The sequence below is a fragment of the Lissotriton vulgaris genome, chromosome 1_1, assembly GCF_964263255.1.
Source record: "Lissotriton vulgaris chromosome 1_1, aLisVul1.2, whole genome shotgun sequence".
Classification (NCBI taxonomy): domain Eukaryota; kingdom Metazoa; phylum Chordata; class Amphibia; order Caudata; family Salamandridae; genus Lissotriton; species Lissotriton vulgaris.
In genome coordinates, this window is record NC_141685.1 from 218,094,831 (window position 1) to 218,117,258 (window position 22,428).

The 22,428-nt window shown below is 43.9% G+C and overlaps 1 protein-coding gene across 5 annotated transcripts in view; it reads left to right on the forward strand.

The window, feature by feature from the left end:
- Positions 1 to 22,428, forward strand: part of LOC147740927 (uncharacterized) — a 364,072-nt gene that overhangs the window by 162,144 nt on the left and 179,500 nt on the right. For all 5 annotated transcript variants that reach the window (XM_086936051.1, XM_086936065.1, XM_086936062.1 and 2 more), the window contains 2 exons: positions 2,334 to 2,375; positions 19,279 to 19,316. In XM_086936051.1, the coding sequence (XP_086792177.1) occupies positions 2,334 to 2,375; positions 19,279 to 19,316 (80 nt within the window). The remainder of the gene's footprint in view (positions 1 to 2,333; positions 2,376 to 19,278; positions 19,317 to 22,428) is intronic.

The window sequence follows — 22,428 nt, forward strand, 5'->3', positions numbered from 1 at the left end:
ACGTCTGCAAGTAGAGTTGTATCAATATGTGATAAATTAAATTAGCTTACACATACATCAAACGGCAGGTATTTGACCCTCAATTGGAGGAGCTCTGAGACAAGACTATCAGGAGCTCACACCAGTCTCCTGGAACAGTGGAGAGAAGTGTCCTTCAGCCATATGTAACAAAAGAAAGGGTTTTTAACCCCTTCGACGCTGATGACGAGCTGGGCTCGTCATGGCGTAGCCTCCTCGCACGCTGATGACGAGCCCAGCTCGTCACGTAAAGTGCGTTTCCGCAAAACCCAGCGTGCGAGCGGAATTCCGCTAGCGCGCATGGTGTTAAAGTAAAGGGAAAGGGGCGCTCAGCTATTGTAAACGCAAAGTAAAAGGGATTATCAATATTTGGGGTTGATGCATGTAGGCGAGGGGATAAGCCCTATAACCCCCCCGAATCCATCTGTTACCAGAACACACGTTACAAACATAAAGCAGAATGCCTATTGCACACAACAAGAGAGTAATTTCTTCTCAATTTTTCGAATGCATGTCTCAATGGACAAATGTTACGAAACAGTATACATATAAAGCTGTCAGAGAAAACACAGTGTCTAAAGAGAGTCTTCTTTAATATCTTTTGTTGCCAGCCGACACGTGTTTCGTCGCATAGCAACGCAACTCCTCAGGGCTGTAAGGTTCAGGTGAAAAGAAGAGAGGTCGCTTAGCCGGTGATACTTCCAACCCAACTGGGCTCTAGACCATGTGAAGCGTGAGTCGATTTCAGGTTCCGGTCAGAACCACACTTATGGGTATTTGCAGGTACAATCCAATTGCAGACTTGGTAATGTAATCGGTGAATAATAGCGGCGGGGACAATAAGTCTCAATAAAGCTGGAGAAAGTTGTATCCGCCAGGAAAAATCAGCCGGAAGCCGCTACAAATGGAGAAGGAGCGGGTGTGCTGTCCTTCAGCCATACCCTGCTTATCATTTCCAGATTAGAGCTGTGATAGCAAATAGGTAAACAGCTATTTGTACTGAGATAAGATATGTTGCGTGATCCATCTTCGAAATCTCTTTTCATAGGGTTGCTTTTTTCTGCTTCTGCTCAAATTTAGCATAACACTTGGAAGTAGTGACAGGGTGCTAGGGACCTGCTAACCATGTCAGGAATGTTTATATAGTTTTCACTAGTCTTGTTATGCACTGCTGCATTTATTTTCACTTTCTATGTGGTTACTGTTCATATATTATTCACTAGACTTGAGTTTTTGATATATACATTTGTAACTTTTTATCCACTCTTTTTCGTGCTATTTTAGGTGTGCCCATGAACTCATCTAGTTGGACCGACTGTGACCCAAACATATTTTCTGCATAGTTGTGCTCAGTGAGGTGTGTGGAGGTCGCAGTAGAACTGTGGCCCAAATTCATAAATAGTTCTGCAATGCAGCAAGGTAACTTGCTGCACTGGGTATAAGGGAGTGGGCAGGAATGCCCAATATGTAACAATATATGGCGAAATCCTGCTCTCTGCCTGCACTTGTGCACAATCTGCAACCTAGCCCCAACGCTGGCACCATCCCACCTTACACCCAGCATCGAAGGTACACATTCCTGCTCAAAAGCAATCCTTAGAGGAGAATCATATTCTCTTTGTTGCAAGTATCCTGGGAAAACCAGCGTTTTGACCCATTATCAGGTTTACCAGTCTTTGTAAATCTGGGAATGCACCAAAATACATGAGTGGATGAGTGATGGGAACACCCACGCTCCAATCATGAAATGCCTCCCTAGCGCAGAGTAACAGAAGGCAGCAACTTGCTTTGTCTTGTGTTACTCCAGATTTACCAAGCTGGCCCCGCGTAGTTTAGTAAATCTGAATTAAGGCTTGTGTTGCCCTCGCATCACTTTGTGTGACGCAAGGTCAGCACAAGCTGTTTATAAATCTGGTCCCTAATTCATATTGGTGCACTGAAATGAGCCCATGCACAAAGTGAGTTAGGAAGCCGACCCCAGGAGTTCTGGGTGTGGGAGAGCCAGGATGTGAATGCCTCAGATTGGGACAGCAGCAGCGACGTTCCTGTGGATCATCTGCCAGCTTCTGTAACAAGAGAAATCTTTGAAATGCTTATCATAAAACTTTCTAAAAAAAATTTCCTTAAAATATTCTTTTGTTAAAAAACTAAAAAGTTGGGGGGGTCTATCTTTGTTTTTATATAATTTGTGTTTCACTCATATATCTCTATAATGCATTAATAAAAACAGGCACTTGTATGCTGATGCATCAAACATGACATTCATTGGATGAACAACATTGTTTGCTCATAACATTTTATTCTCTACTTTTCAGAACGTTGGGCATGGTTAACACATTGCAAATGTTGCAAAAAAGGTAAAACATGGATGTTTAATTTTTCGTAATCATTGAATCTGGTTTGTAGTGGACTCTGCTTAATCCATCATTGCATGCTATGGGACAGATTTGACTTTTTTTGCAACCATTGGTACCCTCTTTTTAGACTGCAGCATTTTTACTTTTACATTTGCCTATTGCATATATTTGCAAAAAATACGAATGAACATAAAATGACAAGCTTGACAAGGCAGGCCTATGAGCTTTGCCAACATTATCACTGCATTGCATATTATCAAACTAAGTACTAAGTACTGTGTACTCTTTCCATAGGCAGCATAATTTGCTGCATTCGTTAAATTACATTTACAGTATATTGTATAAATAATGGAGGACACTGTAAGAGCTGAGTAACAGGGAATTTCAGGACTATTTTTTTTCCTTAGGGTTCTGTGTGGGATTCTGAGAGCCTCTCCTTATCTATTTGAAGTCACTTTAACCCCATTTGTGTAAAACATACACGTAATTCGCTTTTTACTCATCAATAATTGTTTTAACGATGGCCCTGAAAATCATCTTCTCTTTCTTCAACTGCTACTCAGGGTCAGAGGAGTAATGGGATAGCCACACATAACATGGTCTCTTCTCCCTTGTCCAAATGTGAAAAATAATACCTTATGTACCATTCTTAACGAACACCCACTACCTTTCATGCCTTCTGTACCCCATCTGCAGCTACCCAGAATCTGGTGCAACTGATACAGACTTTCAATAGAAAACATGCATAACACATAGAATTATAGATGTGTAAAGTGTTTTGTTGTTAACTGTTGCTACATAACAGAGCTGAATTACTAGATTGAGACCGAGGTCTACAATGGAAGTGATACATAACAATAAGCATACATATATAGGTATAAGCATACAGTTGTGTCCAGAACAGCATAAAGTTGACTGCTGAGTTCTTTTCTCCTAGGAAGCAATATACATTTACAACCAATTATTATACAAAACATGGAAATAGTAGTGCGTACATATTTTAATTAAAAGCATATTTTTCCTGACCCCACCATTTCTACCAACACAACCTCTATACTTTAAAATGTATAATATTTATGTAATTGTAAATACACTGCCTGTAAACTTTGAATTTTACTTTAATTTGGAAAGTTGTTTAACCTCATCCATGCTGGTGAGGAGCTCAGCTCGTCATGGCGTACAGTTGAGCTGTACTCATGACGAGCTGAGCTCGTCACGGCCGTTGGAACGTTTGCACGCGGGGCTAATTACCCCGCTGAGCTGAACGTTCTAAAAACAGGTGCGGGCGTGACGAGCTTAGCTCGTCCTGAGGGCAGCTCCGTTGTGCCTCATGATGAGCTCAACTCGTCACCAGCATGGGGGCGCTGCGCGCCCCCCCCCCCTGCAGCGAAACACCCTGAAGCGAAGGGGTTAAATGTCTTAAATAATGAAAATAGAATATGTTGTATTTACGATGTTTAAATATATATTTTGCTGTATACCTATATAGGTTTATTTAAGAACAATTTCAATAACAAATTTGCATATTTATTAAAGAGTTGTGTCACTCTTGCAGCACACAATTGGGTGCAAGAGCGACACAGCTCTTAAATTGGATTGTTTATGCTAGATTAGGGCAGGTTGATGAATCTAGAATAACGCTACAGAACACGAATCGCCCTGTTGCATTACTCAGCCCTGGCAAGGTGTTCCATGGGTGTAGAGTGGAGTTCCCACACATCTACCCATGGATTCTGGTGCATTCTCAAAATGACTAATACTGGTAAACCTGTGAATGCATCAAAATCCTACTCCTACCCATTTGAGGCATAACAAGCACTTCTCCATATTACGTCCTTTTTCTGTGTGTGCTGCATTCTGCAGCACACACAGAAAGAGGAAAATGCCTCTCAGGATTGTTATTTTGCAGAAAGGTGCCCCTTCGTGAACAAAAATAATACTGCCTGCAATGCAGGCACACTTGCACCATGGTGCAAGGGTGACTGTGTTGGCGCTAGGCAGCGTACTGTGTGCCAGTACATGGAAAAGACAGTATTGTGCCATGCAGTGTTAAGCCTTTCTCTATCATGCAGCACAGCCAGGTGACTGCATGATTTTTTAATAAATATGGCCCTCAATGTTTAATATGTTCTGGTCCAACAATAATTGCAACTTTTAGGAAATCTTTCAAATATTTTAGCTGATTAAATCTGTTTGTTGCCCAAAGTAACTCCAATTGAGCAAATTCCACTTCAATAGAACATTTCTTGTAAAAGTATTTAAGCTCCAAATTAAATGAATTTTCCAGTGCTTATTTGTAGTTAAGCTAACAACTGTGATTTATTGTTTCTTAAAATAATCATATCTCTTTGTTTTCTCTTTTCAAATGAAGGCCCTGAGATAGTGAGGTCTAAATATGCCTGGAGGTCTGCGTCCTTCTTGAGGATCACAAAGTTGTGGCAATAATAACTACATCTCACTTCTGGTCCTGACACCCTCTCCATAGCTGTGTAGGCCAAATGGGTTTGCACTTCCTGCTGAAAACAGGGAGATGGTCCCCCATCAGATATTGGGTGGACGTTGAAAGGTGTGACTGTGAACAAATGAAATGCTGAGCATAACCTTTTCTGAAATTGTGCAGGACCACTTTTCTGATGTTATCTCTTGCCAATTCGCATTGATTCAGTGGATTCTGCCTCCCACCAGGTGGCTTTGCTCCTGCGAGTGGTTTTGCATGTTTGGAGAATGAGACGGCAGAGGTCTAAGCAGCATGCTGACCTTGAGTGTGGGGATGGAATGGCCTTCGTCTGCTCCCATAAAAGGGCTGAGTCCCTTCCAAGGGCTAGTACTGCTGATGGCACGTAAGGAGGAATGGGTCGACCAAAGCCTGAAAAGAAGCAATAAAACTATTAAGGCTGATGAGGCACGTTAGAGAGACCAAGACCCAGAGAATGGATGATAGACCTACTTTCTTTAAACTGTTTAAGAGCCAAGTCAGCCTTGTCTCCTTAGAGGTGAGTCCCAGCTAAGGGCATAAACATCAAGGAGGACTGATCTAACCCAATGGACTAGGTGTTGTCCAAGCCATAAGAAATTGTGAAATTGGCCGCTTCGCTAGCATTTTTGATCGTCTGTTATGTTATGTTATTTTATGAAGCACTTATACAGGGCGTAGCTACTCATAGTCACCCCAGCACTGATAGTGCTGCACAGAAGCATAGGGAAGTGTATTTTCAACCTCTATTGATTGGGGGATATTCTGGAATAGCTACGTTTGAGCATTCTCTGTAAGGGAAGTAGCTGGTTTGCAGAACGCAGAGATAGGGGGAGGGTGTTCCATAACCCAGCCGCATTGTATAAAAAAGAGCACCCTCCAAATCTTCTAGGGAAGTAGAATGAAAGCAAAGAGCCAAAAATCTGGGGTGTTTTACCCCACAGTGCCTAATGACAATACACCGGCATTTTAACTTAGTCCTTTCTGCCACAGGGAGCCAATGAAGAGAGTTCCAAGCTTGTTGGGCAGATTGGTTCTTAGGTAAATTGAATAGAAATCGCACAGCACAATTCTGTACCAACTGACATTTCTTTGTTGTGGTGTTTGGAGCTCCTAGGTAAAGAGAGTTCCCCTTAATCCAGGCAGGCGAGATTGAGAACCTGGACTCCCAACCTTTAAACTGTAAAAGAAAGAAAAGAAATAATCTTCTGAAGCATTCTGGGCATGCTATAACAAGTGGTTGCAAGCTTCACTGACTGATAGTCAAATTTGAGAGAATTATCCTGCCACATGCCAAGGCATTTAATGATGGTTTTAGAGGTGGGAGAAGGACCTAGACAACCTGGCCATTGTCAGAACCGCGATTAAACCGTTGCAGAGGAACATGAGCTCAGTTTTTTTGTCCCAGTAAAGCTTAAGACACGAGTGTTCCATCCACTTAGCTACCTTTTCAAGACATGGGCCTAAAGAGAAAGAAGGGTAGTCTTGACTTTGAGTCAGAGAGAAAACTTTTTGTTTATTTTCAGCCAAAGTAACTATTGAGATCCTAAAGGGTAAGACGATATCTGCGACTGGCCTTAAACAAAGTCAGGCTCAAGACCTGTGAGTTGATGGGGCGAAGGTCCTCCTAAACACCAGGGAGGACTTGTGCCATCTAATTCCAAAGAGCATGGGTGTAACAGACAAATAAGCAAGACATCTTAATAGACACGCAGTGCAAAATTGGCAGAGGAAAAGTGCATGGCGCAGGTTCAGAACTGGCTCAGAGGGTCCTGCTGGCATGAAGCCCGAACCTGCCTGCAGTAACCCAGATTGAGGGCCTCTTAGCTCCTAGGGGGCCAAAGGTGACCCAGCAGGAGTCAGCAGAGATCAAAAGAGCCAGAGCATGACTGCACAGAGCTCTTCAACCTCGTTCAGCAGGGGTGAAGGCCCTGAAAATGTGGGTTGTGCCGGAACCAGCTGTAGTATCAACTCCTAATGTTGTGGAACATTTTAGGACCCTATTGTAATTTTCCAGATTCTTGCCCTTATATAGGTATAAATCATTATGTCCTTATATAAGCATAAGAACCTTAACCATATTTAGACATAGCTCATGCATTCCAAATACGGCAGGGCTACTTCCACTAGTTCCGAAAATCTACAATGATTTCTTGGAAAACTTGGCTCCAGCAGCTAGGGACTTCCCCTTGCTCGAGAACTGACTTATCCAAGAACTCATGGAGTTTTCAAAGAACTGAGACTGAGTGTGTGTGATCTAGTTTTAGAAATGCTCGCCTAGTGTTTAGCATGATGTATTTAGAATGAGGGAGGTGCGCTAGATCCATGGTGAGCAGTGCATGAAGGGGGGCATTGCCAACAATAGATTTCTCTATCTTTATCCATAGTGGGGTATACCATGGATCCTCGACAAACCAGGATGCTCCCTGCTTGCACAAGAATGCTGTCTGATAGTTTCTAAAAGTAGGAAGCCCTAGGCCGCCTTTTTCTTTAGTTAGCTGTAGCTTTTTCATAGATACCCTGGGCTTCTTCCTCTGCCCTAAAAATGTACCAAACAGTTTATCTACTTTGTGCAGGAAGTCATCCGTGAACGTCATAGGGAGCATGCTCGCCAGATAGTTTACCAAGGGTGTTACCATCATCTTCAGGGTCTCAGCTCTCCCCCACCATGATAGGAACTTAGGAGACCAACCATCTAGTAATTTTGTTATTTTCTTTAGGAGACGCTCTTCATTGACTCGTAATGTCGTAATTAGGTCTTTAGCAAAATCTAATCCTAAATATTTAAAACAGTCCGGTTGCCAAGTTAAACCGGAAGTCCCCAAAATCTCTTTATTGCCTATATTATTCAATAGCTTTACCTCAGTTTTGTCCTTATTTAAGGAATATCCAGAGACTTCCGAAAACTCCTCTATGGTATTCATAAGGGCTGCATATGCTGTAAGCTTGATAACGCAGTCGTTAAAGGCAATTCCAGGGATGCTGTTGTTATTACGGATTTGGTACAGGAAGGGCTCTATGGCCAACAGGAAAAGCGAAGGGGACAGGGGGCATCCCTGTCTTGTTCCCTGTTGTAATTTGAAAGAAGAGGAGAAGGCACCTTCCGCTCGAACCATGGCCGAGGGCCAGAAGTAAAGGGACATGACCAGTTTTATGAATGGGCCTAAGTTAAATTTATTTAGGACAGCCTCCAGATACGTCCAATCTACCTTGTCGAAGGCTTTTTCTGTGTCCAATGTTATTGCTGCAGTGGGAGTGGAGAGAAGTTTAGCTTTTTCAAGGACGTGTGCCAATATTCTAGTATTGTCACTGGACAATCTATGTTTCAGAAAGCCAGCTTGTGAGGGGTAGATAAGTTTCGGCAGAATTTTCTGAATTCGGTTGGCCAGGATCGGGCTAAAAGCTTGCAATCTAAATTGATGAGCGAGATGGGCCTGTAGTTTTTCGGGAGCTTCAGGTCCTTGCCCTCTTTTGGTAGGACTGCTATGACAGCTTCTGCCAATGTGCGTCTAACCTCTTCCGTTTAGTTAATTTCATGGAACATATGAAGCAAAGGCGAAACCAATGTCGAGGAAAAGCATTTGTAAAATTTAGCAGTAAACCCATCAGGTCCTGGGCTTTCCCGCAGCGAAGTGATTTTATAGCTTCTGCCACTTCGGCCTGTAGGCAGATCACATTTATCTAATTAATGTTTGACCTTATCTTTTTCTACATTTTTGTTCCTCGCATATAAACGTTCATAAAAGTCCTTGAATATATCGGCAATTTTAAGGGGGTCAGTCCAGGCTACTCCCTTATTATCTAACAGTGAGCTGATTGTGTTTTTCTGTATCTTAAATGTCAAGTAGGCCGCTAGTCCTTTTCCCACCTTATTAGATTCGCAAACTTTATAACGTTTCCTTCTATCCAGCCACACCCCAACCCTTTCACTTATTATTTTATTGTATGCGTATTTTTGGTTAGTGAGTTTATTTAGAGTCACTTCTGTCCTATTCTGTATATAGCTGGCCTCTAATGCGGCAATGTCAGCCTCTAGTGTCTCCAAGGCTGCGTTGTAGTTTTTATTTATGGCGGATTTAAGTTTAATGATTATGCCTCGTATAGTGCTCTTTAGAGCCTCTTAACGGGTGGAGTCTGTACTTTCCCCCCTCTTGTTTTCTGTTAAATAATCCTTTATTGCGACTTCAATAATATTCCTGTGTTTCTCGTCCCCAAGTATTTAATCGCTTGGACGCCATAAAGATTGGCGGAGATTCGGCTTTATATTAGAGACTGTGAGTGAAATGCAAGAATGTTCTGAAACAACCCTCGGCTCTATGCTTGTGTCTTCAATTCTGGCTATGGCATTTTAGTGATAAATAAATAACCGATTCGTGAGAATGAGTCATGTGGAGGGGAGTAGAACGTGTAATCCCTCCCATCCGGGTTTTGTAGACGCCATGAGTCTATCATATGGAATCTGTTACAGAATTTGGTAAAGGCCTTATGTGCCTTATTGCTGCGAAAAGGGCATTTAGAGTCCCTGTCTAGGGTGGGGTCAGTCGGTAAATTAAAGTCACCCGCAAGTATGTGTACAGCTGTGTCGGGGATAGTGTCCATCTGTTTTGTAAGCTCTGACCAGAATGATAGATCACATGTGTTTGGGGCATAAACGTTCGTAATATAGAACTCAGTGTCATCCTTAAGTAATTTGGACGTGACCCATCTGCCTTTGGTGTCCGTTGTTGATGAAATGACTTCTACATTAGCCTTCCTAGCGACCAATGTTACCACCCCATTCTTCTTTCTAATTGCTTCGGACCCTGCTGCCTCTGTAAAAAATGTGTTCCTGAGTGTGTGAAATAGTTGGGCCTCTAGCTTCGATTCTTGCAACAAGGTATTGTCACCTTTCTGCCTACGTAGGTAGTCTAGGATTTTCTGTCACTTAACAGGTTGGTTCAAGCCTTTCACATTCAAAAACTTCAAAAGGAATCATATATGACTCGAACAGCCAACCACATCCATAGTCAGAACATATAGTGCAATAACGTGTAATATCTGAAGAGATTTCGGAAAACTGGGGTACTTCTGAGTACTTGAAAACACACAACTTTAGCCTGTAAGTAAGGTAACACTAGCATGACTCCAACAAGGTAGCAGCACATCTCAGATTAGCTGTATTATTATAGGATAACGTATTCTGCTGTTGCATGCTAGAGAAAAATCTCTATATTGCTGTACTATTGTATGGTGATTTACACTACTAATACAAACGACTCTGATGTCTCTGCTTTGCTGCATTATTGTGAGGTAACGTACTGCACCATCGAAGGCAACTTCAGAAGCCTAGAACATTTTGCAATGTGTGGACTACACAGTGAGTTCATGAGGCTTGCCAAACATTAGAACAAAAAGAGCAACCTGAGAAAAAGAAACAAGAATATCCACTTCTAGCTAGTGCCAGACGCTCCCGCCGCTTCTGTTGCTGAGACGTCAATACATGCTTCTTCTGAGTTGTGCAGCAGGCATTTGAGCTTTTGTGGGTCTGAAAACATGTGGGATACTCCTTGTATGGTCACTTTGAATTTGGCCGGTCCGATTAATCCATATTGGTGACCCAATGATCGTAGCTGTGATCGTAGCGCAAGGAATGCTTTCCTTATTTCCACAGTCTCTTTACTGTAGTCTTGTGATATGTAGATCTTATTTCCTTTCCACAGAACATGGTTGCTTTTGCGCACAAATGTAAGGATCTGCTCTACATGTTGGAACCTCAAGTTTTTGCAGATGATAGCTCTCGGGCCTTTTTGCATTTTTGTAATCCTGCCTGGGACTCTATGTGCCCTGTTAAATTCCAATGGCTGGGTGAAAGTAAGGTTGGGCGCTTGTGCGAACCATGTCTCTAAGAAGGCAACACAAGAACCATGGGATTCTTCAGAATTTTCTGGAATGCGAAAGATTCTAAGGTTCCCCCTCCGATTTCTGTCTTCTAACTCCGAGAGTCTCCTCGTGGCGTGGCCAGAGGTTATAGTGAGATGTTTGAGAGCTCCACAGGTCTCAACCTCTGAGTCTTCAAGCCTACTGATCCTTGTCTCAGCTTTGGTTATTCTGGAGTTAATATCTTTAATATCTTGCCTGACGGCCTCTACCTCTTCTTTTGTAGACCAAGCCAAATCTCGTACGTCCCCTAGCCTACTCAAGATGGTATCCATTGCATCACTGAAATCCTTCTTGCCTTTGAACTGTGATGACGGGTTTGGTGGTTCCGCCTTAGGACGTTTAAGACCTTTGTTATTTTCCTTATCACCCATGTTTCGTCCGTCATGCTCAGGGCATCAAGTTAGTCCAACCTCAGACGGTGATCGGCTGTATGAGCACTTAGCAGCACTACAGTATGTTTGCCCCCTTGCCTGGCTTGTCCAGCGTGTCTAGTCCTGCTGCAGCCTAACAATCAAGCTGTCACAGCACTCTATTGAATTATTGTCTCACTTTTGGCACCAAAGTCACAACTTGCATCACAATATGCCTCCGTTTCTCATAGCATCACTCCTTTTCCATTGAACAGCATACATCATCTCGCCGCGCATCGCTCACATTTTGCGACTACACATGAGGTACTGATTCTATGCCTGGTGCCCGCCACTTTGTATGCGCTGCGTCTACGTCTGAACACAACTAAGGTCCATCAGTGGCGTTTATTTAGTGCATTTATAGCCCAGTTCCTGACAAGGTACGCTTAAGAGCGTTCAGGTGTTGATATCGTGTGGCCTCGGGTTATTTGATGTCTTTACTGCACTCGCTTCCTGTAGTAGATTAGTCTACATCGGACATCCCGCCATTATTAGTTATCTCAGGCCCAGCACTGTAGCACTACATCCACACCACAGCAGTGATATCAGGCATTATAATGATTGATGTTCAGGTAGCAGCACACATAGAAGAAACCTTCATGAATCCCCCTTTAACCTTAGTCAGCGCACAGCTTGCTTCACACATTAATGTGGCTCTGAAAGTGTGCTGGCGCCCGCCATTTTGTGCGCACAGCTCTTGTTAAGAGGCTCTGGTGGGTTTTGGAAATCAAAATATGGCAGTGAGACTTCTGCGTGTAGGAGTCGATAAAGTCAGTGTGTAACCCCAAGACTTCTACTCAATGCCGGTGTTTGCTGATGCAACCGCTTTGATTTTAATTCAGAGGCTTGTGTTGCGGTGTAGTGATATTGTTAGCTCTCATCAGTTCAATTAGAGAGTATTCGGTAAGAAATTATTATGCCATAGCAGCTGTCCGTTGCAGTGACCTTTGCCTGTTACAGCGATCGGTACCAATGTGGAATAGTACCAGGATAGTAAAGCAACTGTCCGCCACAAACGTTATACCGCCATTTTGAATGCTATTTCTTTGCGCCTGTTACCGATGTAAAAGCTCATTGTCGCTTTAAATTTGCTCATAGGTGTACTCACTGGGTTCCGTTTCGGACCCGTTTATCTCCCCCGGAAATATCTGTTGTCGCTTGCGGCATGCAGGGCTCCGCCGCTTCAGTCAGCCGCGTTGTTCGGGCCGCCGCTTGAGTCCGTCCCTTCACCGCACCCACACGCGGGAGTAACAGATGAGGGTTACTTTCACCCTTTTCTGTGTCCGGAGCTGGCTCAAACTCACGCAGTTGACGGAGGAAACCTTCCGATGCCTGATTCGTCTCTCAGGTCAGGAATTGCCTCGTGTCTGCAGCTCCCAGCTTCATCATTTCACTATCGCTGTGGAGGAGCGAAGAATCACGCCGCCATTCTTCCCGGCGTCCAAGCCACGCCCCGCAAAACTGCTTTTCTGAATTAGTAAAGCGCCATATGCGCTGCTCCCTGTAAAACACCCTGCTAGTCCCTCAGCAGAAGGGGTGTCATCGGTCTTTTTGGATTGTAAGCAGCTCTCTCCTTCCGGTGATCAGACAGAGTCAATGGGGCTTCTTCGGAGAGCTTGCGCCACAACTCGGATTGCGACGCTGCCTGGTGGCAGAGGGCTAGCGCGCGATAGCTGGAGAGCTGCTGTGTCATTTTACCCTTCGTCCTGCTGATTGCGAGCAGCGGCGTTTATTTTATCTTTGGCCATTATTGTGACTCCTAACTAACCTGACTTCAAAGTTATTAGGTTACTTACCCTGCTTTCTCTTTACAGAGGCTACGCGGCCGGCTGAGGGCTGATTGTTGGGGCGGGCTTTCAGCGGCCGCGGGCGCCATCTTGGGTTGGGTTGGCCGGCGCATTGGATCTTTGCCACACCCCCCTCGTTACTCCTCTATTGAAACGACCACTATGTCTCAGCGCAGCAGACGAGCGCAGCGGGCGCGTCGTAGGCGCGCCGGAGTTGCGCCTGAGTTTAGCCCGTCTGCGCCCGTCCGCGGCCGGCCGGGCCAAGGGGCAGGGGATGCTAGTCATTTTATTTCATACTCAGCTAGGCAACTCTCGGATTTTAATTCACCCTGCCATGTACCCTCATTATCCACCATGGGGAAGCTCACTGCTTTTGGTATCCTTCGCACATCCCCCTCCCCTCACGGCCCCCGCACTCCTCCGATAGTTCCACCAGAGAACCACACTTCCATTCGGGTGTTATATCTAAATACCCGCTCAATGGTGAGACATCAGACAGATATTTTTATCTTGTTGACACAGGAAAAACCTGACTTACTTTTGCTGACCGAGTCCTGGCTCACAGAGGACTCCCCTCCCGACATCCTGGCTGCCCTCCCTCCAGATTATTTTATCCTCCACGCTGACCGGCCCCCTGGTCACCCTGGAGGTGGCGTGGCGGCTATCGTCTCAAAACGATTCCACCTTATTTCTTCGTCCTCCTCTGCATTATCACAAGTAGAGAATCTGATCATTAGTCTGGGAACGGAAGCCGGGGCTTTCTCTTTCGCTCTGCTATATCGCCCTCCAAGGTCTATGCCGGACTTCTCCGAGAATTTATGCGAACAGGTGACTGCTCTTCTGACCTCACACCCTAGCTTTGCCCTTTTTAGGGATTTTAATTACTGGTTTAATGATGCCAATGCAGGTGCACATGCCGCGGCACTATCTGAGACCCTGACAAGTCTGAACATGACTCAACATATTTCTTCACCTACTCACATCAAAGGTCACATATTAGATCATGTTTGGACTACAAATCTTACCCTTTCTCAGCCTTCTATATTTCCATGCGCATGGTCGGACCACCATATTATCGACACTACCATCACTCTTAGTGGGCGGACAAAGCCCCCCCTGATGGCAGGCGGTTCCTCACGCAAATGGAATAACTACGATTCAAAGGGATTTTTAGCAACCCTGGCCACCACTCGCCCCACTATCGGCACCCATGATGATGTTAATAGGATGGACACTGATATTGGTAGCTGGTTAAAAGGGGCCAGTGATCAATTTGCCCCATAAATTAAGTTCCCCTGCACCAGACATCCTAACGCCAACAGAAGGTTTTCTGACAACCTCAAGCAACTAAAACTTGAGGTCCGCCAACTGGAACACACATGGAGACGGGATTACTCTAAGTCATCTAGACTGAGATACGTGGCAGCCCGCAGAGAATACAAATTAGCTATTCTCTCAGCTAAATCGGAGCATATCTCCGACAGAATCTTCTCTGCTACCAATAAAACTCGAGAAGTGTTCAAGATTATGAACGAGCTGACCACTGACGATAGGACCCTCCCAGCCCAAACCCCAACTAAGGAGACCTGTGATGCCCTCAATCTCTTCTTCATTGAGAAGATCATCAAAATAAAAGACTCTATCATTCCTATCCCACAGTCACCATTCCCTGATGTTTCCCCTGATAATCTTCTATCCCTCATTCAGCTCCCTATCATAGATCCTCCCGCCCTAGCGTGTAAGATCTGGCTCACCGAATGACCATTGCCCTCCTTCAGTACTGCGGGACATCTGTCTTAAGCTACCAGAATGCATATTACCATTCCTGAATGCATCCCTCATCTCTGGCGCAGTCCCTAGCTCCTTCAAGGAAGCAATCCTCGTGCCGCTCTTGAAAAAACCAGGGGCGGACCCTGCAGAACTTTCTAATTACCGACCAATATCCCTGCTGCCCTATTTGTCAAAACTTCTCAAAGCCCATGTCACCCGGTGCTTTTCCAACTTTATCAAGAGCTCTTGCTTCCTTGAGCCTAATCAGGCCGGCTTCAGGCCGGCCCATTCCACGGAAGCTGTTATCTTGGCAGTTATGGATACTTTGAGAGGGAATGCAGATGCAAAAAGACCTCAGGCCCTTGTGCTTCTGGACCTGTTGGCCGCGTTCGACACGGTGGATCATGACATCCTTCTCCACCTTGTCAGACAGGCTGGTATTCAGGGCTCAGCTCTTAGGTGGGTCGAGTCATTCCTCACAGGCAGGTCACAAGCTGTACATTTGGGTCCCTTCACTGCGCCAAAGTCTCCTACCACCTGCGGAGTCCCCCAAGGCTCCTCACTTTCCCCTTTATTATTTAACCTATACCTTCACCCTTTAATTTGCTCTCTCCATAATTGGGATGTCACAGTCTTCAATTATGCGGATGATTTGCAGCTCGTCTTTCCACTTGATTCTCCACAGGCGGTCAGCAACTTTCACGTCGTTATGACCCATATCCAACAATGGATGAATCAAAATCAATTAAAGCTCAACCCTGGAAAGACTGAGCTGCTCCTCCCCAGCTCGAGTGCTGCATACTGGGGCCCGCAGTTCTGGCCCCTCGATCTTGGTCCCCCCCCCCACACCAGTCAAGGCAGTTAAGAGCTTGGGGGTGACGATCGACGCAGAGCTGTCACTTAAAGCTCAAGTGGGTGCCACGGTCTCTTCGTGCATGTTCCAGCTCCGAAAGATCCGGAAGATCAGGCACCTACTTCCACATGCGGCTCTGTGCCAGGTCGTCATGTCCCTTGTTCTCTCTCGCCTCGACTTTTCTAACTCTCTCTATCACGCACTCCCCCGATGTCTTTTGTGTCGTCTCCAGGTCGTGCAGAATCAGGCGGCCCGTCTTATCTTTAAGATTCTTAGGTGGCAATCTGCGAAGCCCTTGCTCCGCAACCTCCACTGGCTTCCAGTTGAGGAGAGGGCAGCCTTTAAGATGGGCTGCATGGTTTTCAAATCTCTTCACTGCCCCTGCCCCGCTTTTCTTAACTCCCTGATCACTCTGTATCGACCTGCACGTTCCCTCCGTTCAGTTCATCATCACCCACTTGTCACTCCCAAATTCAAAACCAATAAATTTGGGGGCCGTCGTTTTTCTCTCCTTGCCCCTAAATTCTGGAACCCCCTTCCCCAGGCCATCAAGTCCAGTGGTTCCCTTTTTCAGTTCAGGAAACTTCTCAAAACTTTTCTGTTTACTCTCTCTGGGTAATCTCTCCTTGTCACTCTACACATGCTCTGTCATCAAGCGCCAGGAAACCTCCGGGTGTCAGTGCGCTCAAAAAGTGCCATTTAACATAACAGAACTGAGACTCTTTTATGACGTAATTTGTCCACCTTTACATCAAACTCGGCAACTTCAAGGTATAAATATGCCCACACTTGCCTTAGCAAACACACCGTGGTTTGGAGCAGTTTGAATATCTACTTGCCCGACGCATCCTGCTACTGCAAGTGGCGAAGGAAGCCTACTCTCCAGCAGAAGCACTGAGAGAGGCGCTGTCTTTTCTCCTGCCGAGAAATCCAGCTCCAGTGTTTCCAGGCTACCCTTGAGGGTTGTTGGGAAATCGAGACATGAGCCTGACCTTCTACATTCCAAAATAAGGCACGGAGCTGATTAGACCCAAAAGAAACCTTGGACAGATTCTTGGCAAAAGGATATTATATTTATTCTACACCTCACTTACTTCTTCCCTCGTACTAAGCTTAGGATAGGCACATCGGGGTAGGCGTATTTTAGAAGCACCAGTTGAGTACTTTTAGCCTCTGTTATTTATGTATGTATTTTGTTATGGTTTGGGAACCATACAATGCTCTTACAGTATTATTTTATTCTACTCTTTCTACTGTATGCATTATATTTTGCAACCAGTTTTACGATTGTAGCAGTTCACTTCTTATGCTTGAGAAAGAAGACTGTTCAATAAATCCTTTTTATTGAAAACGCCCCGTCTATCTATTTCCTCTGCACCTCTGGTGAAACCTCAGCAGGCACATGGTGCACAGACTGCCCGATGGGTCCAAAGCTAAAATACAGGGAGGGGTGACACATTATCATCACAATCCTTAAAAACAGCTGTAGGGCCCATGGAAACATGTTCAACCCTATCCAAGGCCCGGGACAAACTGATCCGGCAATGCGGTACTCTGTGAATAATCAGAAGACACAAGCAACATTACATTTTTCTCTGATTTTGTTTTCACATTACTTTCATGGTCACCAACAGTGTTAAAAGTCAGCAAAAACGATAAAATCATAATAATGTGTCTAGCATGGAAAGGCAAGGCTCTGCAACACACATCACTGTAACACACATCTTCAGCTGCTTCCCAGACCTGAATGTAGGCATGGCAGAACCAAGGTCTGGTTCCTTGGGTGTTGCAAGGGAACACCCACAGCAACACCCATGGTATGCCCCTTTCACGCAAAGTGCTGCATGTAAAGGGGCTGTATTTTCAAGGACAGGAAAAGCAAGAAAAAGCAATATGGGGCAAAGAAATGCGCTGGCTGTTCGTCACAAAAAGTGACGTACTTGCAGCGCAAGGGGCTTGTAAATCTGCCCCCTAAGAGACAGGGCATGTCTGATCAGTTCCACAGTAAACTGTGGTTGGTGTTTTGGTGGCCCTTTGTTGTTTAATCAGTTCCACCAGTGATGTTGAACTTCTCTGTCTTCAATTTCATTGTAATCTGCAATTGTTTTACTGGATTTCTACCAACAGAGCTGGGTCAGAGTCTAGTGTCCAGATTATGGATTTCCTGCTCAAGGCTCTTCAAGTGAGACTGCACATTTTTGAGAACCCCATTCTGTTGTGGAATACATACTTCCCTTAGGATCACTTCAAAAGCAAAGCTTCTCATGTTGTACACAACGACTCCAGGGACCCATCTTTTTGGGAGAGTACACAGTTATCCCTACTCTTATGATGTATTTAAACACTGTGTTACAGAGTGTTTCTGGAGGAAGCCTTCATGACAATTGGGCTCAGACAAATTCTAGAAACTCCAAGCAATGTTAGACTGGTGAAGTGATCTGATATGTTTTTTGCAAAGTATGGTATTGTTCTTGTGTGCACTCCCATACCCTTTGTGGCCAAACAGAAGATCAGCCTTGACCAGGTATCGTGCACGGAAGATATGAATGTAGCCCCATTTAAGCAGGATTTCTATATCACCAGATATTCAGTAAGTCGTGTTTCCTCAGAATATAATTTATGAAGGAGAAGACATTTTACCATGTCCCCTTGATAAATCTTTGATTCATCCTGCTTGGTCCTGATTGGGGTTCAAAGTGGTGTTGGAGTCACTCCCCCGTATAATCATCCCAGGACTTAGTGCTAGCACCCTATCTCCGTTCTATAAAATACTGTGGGTTATCCACCGGTATTAGGGTTTTCTGATGTAGGGGGCCTATATTTTACCGATTCTGTAAATTTACCGAATCGGTAAATTTACAGAATCGGTAAAATGCCGAATCGGTATATTTACAGATTCTGTAAATCCATATGTAGCTGACACTCCTAAGAGTGCCACAGGCCCTTAAGAGTCGCTATTTTACCACACAATCCTATTGTGTGGTAAAATACCGAATTCAGGTGTGCATGCACATCTGTGCATGCACACCTGTGCAATGTGACACACAGACATGCCCTTAGGGCATGTATGTGTGCCACATGTCACACAAGCCTGTACTTGGGGTGCTAGAGGGTGTCAAAGTGACACCCCCTGCACCCTTGCAGGATTCGGTATTTACCGATTCGGTAAAATTCGGTATTTTAGAATCGGTAAATCAAGATTGCCTACATCTGGTCCTTAGTATTATAACACAGGAGAACGTCTTCAGATAAATGAAGATCCAAGGAAATTATAACATTTCTATTGCTTATTCCCAGCTGTGTGGGAACTGAAATCATGTGTGTTGTACCTGTCAGTGCAAAATATTCAATATGTGGTGATTTTGATTTTAAATACAGGATGATTTAATTGAATTTTCAATGGTGAAGATGTGGCACTCTTTTGTGATTAATATTAATTTTAGATTTCTGCGAAAAATCAAATCGAGAAAAAGTTGACAAATGTCACTCTCTATTCTTCTTATGATATAACACATGGATGAATATTGAAGTTTGTAATAAAAACATTTCCCAATATATCCATTAGTGTTATACATTTTAATTTAACCAAACAATAAAAATCAAAGTAATGATTTTAATTTATGGACACAGGCCCAACGTAGGTTAGTCTGGATAATACTCTGCTATAAAATTAATTTTGAATCTCTTTTAGACACGATTACGACCACCGTCAGAGCAGAAGAGAATGTGGTAAGTGAAATATACAATGTTATGCATAATCATCTGAAGGAAACATATTATACAGACTCGGACTCTCCTGCTACATTTTGAGAAGAATATGCTCTTTACAGAAAATGTTTTCCTCGGTGAAATAACTGTATCTACTGGGAGATGTAGTTAAAGTTGTCCACAGAGACTTTTCTAAATTCAGCACACAAGGCCCTCACTCCAGTAATGATTTATTGTAGATGTCACAGAATGCCATTACACTACAGATGCTTCTATGTTTTGGGGAACAGAGTCTGCTCAATTTAAAAGGTGGACCTTTTGGTTCCTGAAGACTTAATGCCCTTTGGGGTCTGTGGTGCAAAATATTTCTTTAAGTGGTATCTAATATTTGTTAGGAGAATTGAAAGAGAAATCTTTTTTCCAGAATCATAGTGTAATAATGAGTATTTTCAGAAACATATCTGGTCTCCGCAGACCCACGTGCAATATATATTTTGGGCTTAATAGATCTGTAGCTCAAATATTTGGTATAAGCAAAGGTTGTCTAATGCAGACTCAGATTTTGAGCATACACCTTTAAAATAAATATTCAAGCATTTAATCTGATTTAAACGCATTTACACAGCCATCAGGAATCCTAATTATCAGACATGGATCGGCCATAACAGGATATTGTATACAACTGATCTGGGATATATCCTAGTATACTTGTGGAAATCATAATAGCATGTGACTGACTGACTGAAGTATTTGACTGACTGAAGTATTTATAAAGCGCTCGAATGCCGCGGCGTCGTGGCGCCTTATCCGCAACAAAGAGGGACTTCTGGTCCCATTGAGAGGCAGCACGTGCTCTTAAAAGGGGTCGGTGAGGATCCCTGAGAAAAGGTATCGATTGGGGTTGTATTCCAGAACCTTCCTCTAAAGCAGTTGTCTTTTCTCTCTTTCTACCATCTGCCATACCAGGAGTGTACCAGGCTGCGGGGGAGCTTGGTCAAAGCTCCTGCCTTTGTTCAGGGGTCTTCAATCAAATGCGGATGAGGCACATTACTTGCTGTTTGGCTCTGATTGATTTATGTGAGTGGGATATCTGAATTTTATTTTAACTTTACTTTTATTGGGGCACTGTTGATATTGCACTTTATTTTAATTTCGATTTTGGTGGAGACCATATTTATACAGGGTGGTCTTATTCCCAAGCGTTCCTTCAAACTAGTATTCTTTTCTCTTTTTCTACCCTTGATAATACTGAGAGTATACCAGGATACAGGGAAGAGTGTTGTGTTATGTTATGTTAAAATTGTCCTATAGAGCGCACTTACACCTTGCGGTTTCAGTGCGCTAGGAATTGGCCAGCACTCTATACCATGTAGATGGATCTTCATATAAATGCAGACACTCCTTTGGTGTGGCAAAGGCAAGCCTCTCAGTGCCCGTCCAGCCTTGGTACAAGCCAGACACGCTGCCAATTCAGGTAATTAGGAGAGCTGTGACTTCCTGTTACCTTTGCGAAATGCATCTCGTAGCACTGTGAAAGCTCCAGAGATGGTGAAGATATATTCTGCTTGCCCTGAGCTCACGCCTCCTGCTGCTGCAACAGCTTTGGCATCAGTTAGGACCCAGTCAATGGCAATGGATTCAGTTCTTGTGTTATTGTCAACCTCATCATAATCACTTTTCCTCTCTACCCCTACACGTAGTAAGAGTATTGGCAGTGTATCAAGTTGGTCAAGTACATTGGATACTTCACAGTCTTACTGTTTCAGCAACATCTGTGGCAAGCACAACTAGAGCAATACCATTACAAGATTCACAAATGTACATATCTCAATGACTGAAAACTTCTGCCAAGCACAACCAAATGCTGTTGGATCTTAGGTCAGAGTCACTGTGAATCTCATGACATTTCTTTACATTATATGTAATGTTATGCTTGGGTATGCTAACAGTGTTTTGGGAAGATGAGTGCAACATTCAGTCCCTACACTTGAAGAGATGCCCTCTTTTGCAGCCAAGGATAATGTAAACCTGCTCTAAAGCCATTATAAATAGGATCAGTTTGCCGTTGAGTTTGCTATTTCTCCTAAAGATTTGTATTTCTTCTCAACTCAATCAGGAATTTGAGCCTAAATGTAGTTGAAACAGCCTGCCTATCCCTTTTTCATGATCAGCAAAGTGTCTAATTCCCAGAACAATGCGCCTTGGATACCAATTTCCACTCCAAACTAACGACGGCCTATGGGAGGCTTGTGACTCACAAATGAGATATGCACTACCTCTTTGCAGGTGGCACCTGAAAAACCACAGTTCATGGGGAAGGTGATATTGAATGAGAGGTAACTCAAAATATGGTTCTATATTGTTAGATCATATATGCTATGTCCAAAAAAAACATTAGAGACATTTCCCCTTTGTCCTAGCAAAATAATTATTGCTGAGTCATTGCAAGTTTAGCCACATCTGGCATATTGTAGTTCATAGGACTGGTACATTTTTCAAGGCTAAGGAAGGAAGAGGCGAAGATGCTGGCAAGCTCTGGCAATCTGTGCCTAAGCGGAAAAGATGAAGGCTAGAATCAATACATTTGATGAGTAATCTGATCAAAGGAATGTATACTCAGCAGCAGGAGCAGCATCACACAGGAGTTACAATTATAAGATTCCTAGATTTAAGTTAGTGAGAATGGGCAGTCGCTCGTTCTCCTACCTGGGCCCGAAGATCTGGAACTATCCCTGCCCACTCAATTGAAAACTGAAACCACTTATCTTAACTTTCGTAAATGCCTCAAGACATGCTCATTCTGCAATATTTTACCTTTTGTTCTCTATTCATTCTTTTAATCTATCCCTTGGCGCTGGGAAACCCTCTGTGGGTAGCTGCGCGCCTTAAAAGTTAAATAAATAAGAAACAGTAGCTCTGTTGAAGAGTAAAGGCTTATCACAGTTCGGTCTTGGAGTGAATAGCCTACCTCTATTCTCATAATGGTCTTTTCTGCCACCCTTGACCAGTCCATATCTCGCTCCAATTCCACGAGTGTAGGTGGTTTGCTTACCCTCCATTTCTGTGCTATCCTTCGATTTGCAATAGCAAAACCAAGGGCCACCCATGTTTGTTCCTTACTGTTGAGGTCTGT